The 6,684-nt window shown below is 37.8% G+C and overlaps 1 protein-coding gene across 1 annotated transcript; it reads right to left on the reverse strand.

Moving 5' to 3' along the window:
* On the reverse strand, positions 1-3,133 carry LOC140814703 (pentatricopeptide repeat-containing protein At2g03880, mitochondrial-like). The gene is made up of 2 exons (XM_073173770.1): positions 225-3,133; positions 1-147 (listed from the first exon to the last, which is right to left on the reverse strand). The coding sequence occupies exon 1, from the start codon at positions 2,903-2,905 to the stop codon at positions 515-517; it is 2,391 nt and encodes a 796-aa protein (XP_073029871.1). The 5' UTR covers positions 2,906-3,133; the 3' UTR covers positions 1-147; positions 225-514.
* Between the last annotated feature and the right edge of the window lie 3,551 nt (positions 3,134-6,684).

Raw genomic sequence — 6,684 nt, forward strand, 5'->3', positions numbered from 1 at the left:
GTGTGGTGAACTTTATGCAATATAGCATGGACTTAGCCATCATCCAGTTTGATGAATTTCACCTGAATCTCTAGGAGTTTTCTCATCAAAACTAAGAGCAAGCTCACAATCTTGCACCCAGAGAATTCACTGATTTCCCTAGCTCATCTGCATTAACAACATTCTACAGGCATTTCAGATTTCTCGATTAAGATATCAATTTAAAATTGTGGTCACATACAAACCTTAGATGGCACACTTAGAACCTTGGGAGAAGTGTATGTTTAAGCATTACCATTATGTCAGTTGTATCCTCCAGAAAAGAAGACCTTAATATGCCTCAAGAACTTTACTGGTACCGAGAGAAATCCCTCCATTAAAACAAGAACAACCCCCTCCAATCCATCCCCCTTTCTTGACATTACCAAGAACTCGTTGCATTTGCACAAGTGCACATTACAACACATTCAAACTTCCTGAGATCAAGTATCCAACAACTGCATGCTTATGACCTGAACAGCGATGGTGGATACTTCTACCAAAAGTCTGCACATGAGCATATTCCTTCTCTGAAATGATGAAAACAATTTGAATCCCTAAGGACAATATGACGTTGATAAACCTGTGATATAAACTTCACAGCATTATGGCAGTCGCCACAAACCCGTAGGTTCTTGTATATCCGAATCGGAGCCCCCATTGGAACATAAAGGATCCCAAAAGCGACGGCCAATTTTTCGCTATGAAAGGCAAGACCACATTCCTTAGCCTCTTCATTGATATCATGAAGAGCAAAATTTGTGTCAGGAACATATCCAGCTTCCTTGATTAACATTAAGACTTCATCAAGTTTCAAGTAAATCTCATTCGCCTTTGGATGGCTCCGATCTTCACACATAAATATATGTGCTTTGCTATTCATCTCGATCCAACTACATCCAGGCTCCTTTCCCAAACCCTTTGATTTCATCTTTTTTCTAACTGCAGCAGCTTCTTTCCACTTTTCAGTTGATGAATAAATATTAGATAACACAACATATGGAACAGAATCTCGAGGGTTCAGTTCTAAAAGGGCAGTTGCAGCTCTCTTTGCCAAATTAATATTCCTATGCATTCTACAAGCAGCAAGCAATGCTTTCCAAACCGCTGTGTCAGGTTTGACGTCCATTTTATTTAATAACTCCTCTGCCTCATGCATTTTCCCTGATCGACCTAAAAGATCAATCATACAAGCATAATGATTTGGACCAGGTCTTATTCCATAATCTTTTTGCATGGATTCAAAGTAATAGCGGCCACGTTCAACAAGGCCTGCATGACTGCAAGCAAAAAGCAATCCTACAAAAGTAATAAAATCAGGCTTTATTCCGCTAGCTATCATTTCATCATAAATATGAAGAGACTCCAATCCTTTACGATTTTGGGCATAGCCAACAATTAGAGCAGTCCAAGTGATCACATTACAAATTTTCATAGAGTCAAAAACCTTTCTCGTGTCTTCCAAGCAACCACAATTCGCATACAATGACACGAGAGAATTATTAACGAGCAAGGACGAACCATGCCCAGATTTTATTGAATTTCCATGCACTTGCTTCCCAAAATCTAACAAAGCCAACTCCGCACTTGAACTCAAAATGCTGGCTATGACAACTTGGTCGACATCCACTTCATCCATTCTCATTTTACAGAACAACTTCAGACCTTCTTCATGATGTCCATTGTGAGCATAACCAGTAATGACAGATGTCCAAGAGATCACATCCTTGTCCACAGAAAAATTTAACAATTGAAATGCACAAACTAAATTATCCTGCTTGGCATACATATCAATAAGAGCATTGCTCACTAGTTTGTACCCATCAAATCCAGATTTCGTAACCAAAGCGTGAAGAGATTTGCCATTCTTCTCGTCTTTTATTGAAGCTAAAGAGTTAATAACTGAGGGATATGTAAATTCATCTAGTTCCATCCCTTTTGCATGCATCATTACGAATAAAGATAATGCTTGTCCCGGAACATCCTGTCTTACACACCCAACAATCATAGCATTCCATGAAATCAAATCATCATCCTGCATCGATTCCACCACTTTCCACGCCCTACTCAGGTCTCCACATTTTGCATACATATCAACCAACGCACTTTGAACAAACACATTAGAATCAAAACCACCACGAACAACACAACTATGCACTTGTGTCCCGAATTCAATATTAGACACAGCCGCACATGCTGTGAGCACTCCTGGAAAAGTATATTGGTTAGCCTCAGCCCCATCTGCCTTCATTTCCCTAAAACAGTCCATTGCGTCCACAACATCACCATTTAAAGAATACCCATTAATCATGGCAGTCCAAGTTACATGATTTTTCCTACCTTGCATTCTCTCAAAAAGATACTTTGCTTCCAAAACATGCAAGCATTTTGCATACAAATCAATGATTCCAGTAACAACAAAAGCATCCATATCAAAACTAGTCTTGATGGCATAACCATGAATTTGTCTGCCACCTGAAAGAAAACCCTTTATAGAGCATAGTCTAAGGACACTGCCCAATGTGAACTCACTAGGCCTGAAACCCTGAATTCGCATCTCCCAGAACAATTCAAAACTTTCAATTTCACAACCCATTTTGCAGTACCCTGAAATAAGTGAAGACCAAGTAATTACACTCCTTTTTGGAGCATCATCGAATAGTTTTCTTGCTTCGACAAGCCTTCCCGAATTTGCATACCCAGATAACATCGTATTCCATGTACACACATCCCTCACGGGCATTTCATCGAACACTTTTCTAGCTTCATCACATCCACCGGAATTCAACAACCCACCCAAATATTGATTCGCTTCAATCAGAAATTTATGTGTACCGTCAATCTCAGCACTCAAACTTCTACATGCACGAGAAGCCAATTTGTACATCGCCAGATTTCTAGCTTCTGCAGCCTTTAGAGGAAGCCAGGCAATACGCACAAGATATTTTCATTAAACTAGCTGGCGCGTAACGTAATATATTAAACATATGCGTTGATGTATAGATTAACTTCATCAAAAATTTAAAAAAAAAAAGGTAAGGAATGTGTAGAATTAGTCTAATATGTTGAAAAAACACAAAATTTCAACACCACGGAAAACAGTGTAGGAGGGAGAAAAGCGTGGGCCCAAGAAAGAGTTGGACGAAAGATTTAAAGGAACGACGACGAGCAGCCACGACACATTTCTTTGGACTTCCGAATTGATTGATTTAATTCGATGGTTGGATCAGACGTTTTATATCATTTAAAATAATAATTTAATAAAATATAAATAATAAAATATATATATTTTTTGATGCTTAAAAAATATAAAAATAAATTAGGAGAAAAACATCATATCAAATTTTAACCGAGGATTTAATTTCTGAGACCTAAAATTTTAATTTGAATTTTTCAATTTTGACAAAGTGATAAAAAAACATCATTGATATTATAATAGTGTTTAGGCAAAATTACTTCAAACATACAATGTTTTATTATTATTACGTAATCGAATGTTTGAGGAGGAGATTTCCTTAAAAATTATGGATCTGAACGTATGTTCGAAATTAAATTTTTACAAGACTTATTCCAATAATTTTGAATATATGTCTTAACATCATATTCTTAAGGTAAACTTGTGATTCAAGTAATAGGTTCCTAAAAATAGTCTCGGATTCCTCTAAGTTCTCCGGGGATCTTAGAGAGATCCAAAAGATAATACAGAACTATGGCAATCAGCTATATTATGTACCACATAAAATAAAGGAAATCCTTGAAAGCAAGAAGAAATTTTTAGAAAATTAAAGAATATTCAAACAATAATTCAAACTCTAGAACAACAATCAATTCTAAAAGTAATGTTTAGAAAAGGATCTGAAAGTAAGGTTATTATCATTATTTGGTACTAAACACTTATTGTCAAAGTAATGCCAAAACTTTTAACCGACGAAAAAAATGATTAATCTGATTAAAATTGTCTCAGAAAAGAAATTAAGCTGATGAAAAATATAGAAATGATTGGTCTTGAAGATATTTAAAACCTTGCAGAGTATTTTGTGAATCTCAAGGTCGTATATCAGAAGATAAATACAACAAGGGGTGAACCTTCGTCAATAATTTGGTCACCCATGAATCACCAAGAGAAAGAAGGGTTTTTTACAAAAATAATTTAATTTTTAAAACTTTTTTCAAAAATAATGTAAAAAAAAAAAACTTTTCAAAACTACCCTAATCCGCTCTCACGGAGCGCGGACGCTGCACACGTGGAGCAGCGTCCGCGCTCCGTAAGAACGGAAGCTGTGCCATGTAGGCATCAGAAAATATTAGCGACGGATAATATAACCACACCGTCGCTAATTTGCGACGGTTAAAGCAACCGTCGCCAAACCGTCGCTAATATTATCGACGCTTTATAAACCGTCGCTAAAATGTACCCAGCGACGGGTTATAAAACCGTCGCAAATGAGCGACAGTTTTCACCGTCGCTAAAGGCGCCCTTAACCGTCGCTAAATGCGCATTTGAAACTTTAATAAATTTGCATGATGGGCTTATACTCTTGCAAGCCCACGATCGATGCCTCCATTATATTAATATCATCATAATCTCGATCGACGATCCAATATCATTGATTGACAATTTCAACTTGTTTGTTTATATGACGCACACTTTAATTTCGAGATACCTAACTCTACGCGTAATTGTATCAACATCGTGCACATATACGCCGCGGATAATTTTGAACTTTCAACGGCTTGCAAGTTTGCAGTCTTCAATATACGCTGCGGTAAGAGAATTTGCGCGCTGCGAAAATCCATTTTTGTTGTAGTGAATATTGTGGGTGTTCAAACTTCGGATAAAAATCCATTTCGGTTGAACACCCACAATATTAACTACAACAAAAATGGATTTTGGCAGCGCGCAAATTCTCTTACCGCAGCGTATATTGAAGGCTGCAAACTTGCAAGCCGTTGAAAGTTCAAAATTATCCGCGGCGCATATGTGCACGCTGTTGATACAATTACACGTAGCGTGCGTAGAGGTAAGTATCTCGAAATTAAAGTGTGCGTCATATAAACAAACAAGTTGAAATTTTCAATCAATGATATTGGATCATCGATCGAGATTATGATGATATTAATATAATGGGGGCATGGATCGTGGGCTTGCAAGAGTATAAGCCCATCATGCAAATTTATTAAAGTTTCAAATGCGCATTTAGCGACGGTTAAGGGCGCCTTTAGCGACGGTTTAAAACCGTCGCTCATGTGCGACGGTTTTATAACCCGTCGCTGGGTACATTTTAGCGACGGTTTATAAAGCGTCGATAATATTAGCGCAACCGTCGCAAATTAGCGACGGTGTGGTTATGTTATCCGTCGCTAATATTTTCTGATACCTACATGGCACAGCGTCCGTTCTTACGGAGCGCGGACGCTGCTCCACGTGTGCAGCGTCCGCGCTCCGTGAGAGCGGATTAGGGTAGTTTTGAAAAGTTTTTTTTTTTTACATTATTTTTGAAAAAAGTTTTAAAAATTAAATTATTTTTGTAAAAAACCCAGAGAAAGAATGGGATATCATAATACAAATATGACAAGACCCCAAACAGATTTCTAACTAGGTAGAGAAGCACACCATGCGGGAACAAGATCAAGGAGAAATCAAAATCTCATTCACCAAACACCCAATGGGAAATTTATTTTAGAATTAATACATAATTATTAGTGTCACACCCGAGACCGAAGCGTTGGTGACATCCGGAATTGTTAATCAGATAACAATAAGCCTCGTATTAATTAGTCAAATATCATTCTATTTCATAAACTTCCATTTTCTTTACAAATAAAGAAAAACATTGTAACGGCTCAGCCCACTTGTGAAATTGTTCGCTTTGGCCTAGGGCCTCACGGCTTTAAAATGCGTCACAAGGGATTGTCGCACCATCATTTAAATGATCAGTATCTCTGTCGTTCTTTGGCGATCAGGGATTTCGCCTAAGGGCCTTCACCCCATGATGCAATTCTTCGACCACGAAAAGCAAACGTGCTCAAAAACGAAGTCACGCCCTCGATTCTATGAAGCAAAGAAACGGTTGTGTTGTCCCGATCTTTTTGAACAAGTAAGGTTGTAATATTCACCTCTAAATCACGAAGAATTTAACAACAAATATTAACGAGATAAACAATTGAAATTCAAGCGAACCTTCAAAGAACTCGTCTTTGACAATCAGAGTGAAGGACAATCGACAAACGTCACAAAGTATTAAAATTTGATAAGTTTGATTTGAGAAACACACAAAGTTGTATACAAAGCCAAGCTTTGAAATTGAGAGAAAAAATCAATCAATATGATTAAAACTCAATAATCTAAAATTGTTTACAATGATGAAATTTGTGTATATAATGTTTACAAAACCAAAAGATGTCAAAAATCTAGTTACCAAATAACTTAGGATTATAAACTAGGAAATTAGGTTTTTTCACGCAGGCAGCGCGCTGGGGCGGTAATGTTTGGCTGCCCAACTCTTCTGGACTGGGCACGCTGGGGCGGTAATCTTTGGCTGCCCTAGTGCGAGTCGTTCTGGAATTCATCTCTTGACAATGGCTTTGGCACTGGGGCAGTAATGTTTGACCTCCCTAGCGCGGGCGTCTCGGGTCCGGGGTCTCGATTTGGCTTCCTCTTGATAA

The sequence above is a fragment of the Primulina eburnea genome, chromosome 15, assembly GCF_022965805.1.
Source record: "Primulina eburnea isolate SZY01 chromosome 15, ASM2296580v1, whole genome shotgun sequence".
In the NCBI taxonomy this organism is placed as follows: domain Eukaryota; kingdom Viridiplantae; phylum Streptophyta; class Magnoliopsida; order Lamiales; family Gesneriaceae; genus Primulina; species Primulina eburnea.

Bases quoted from the DNA above. Each gene is read 5' to 3' on its own strand.
- LOC140814703 (XM_073173770.1), bottom strand. From the start codon at position 2,905: ATGTACAAATTGGCTTCTCGTGCATGTAGAAGTTTGAGTGCTGAGATT.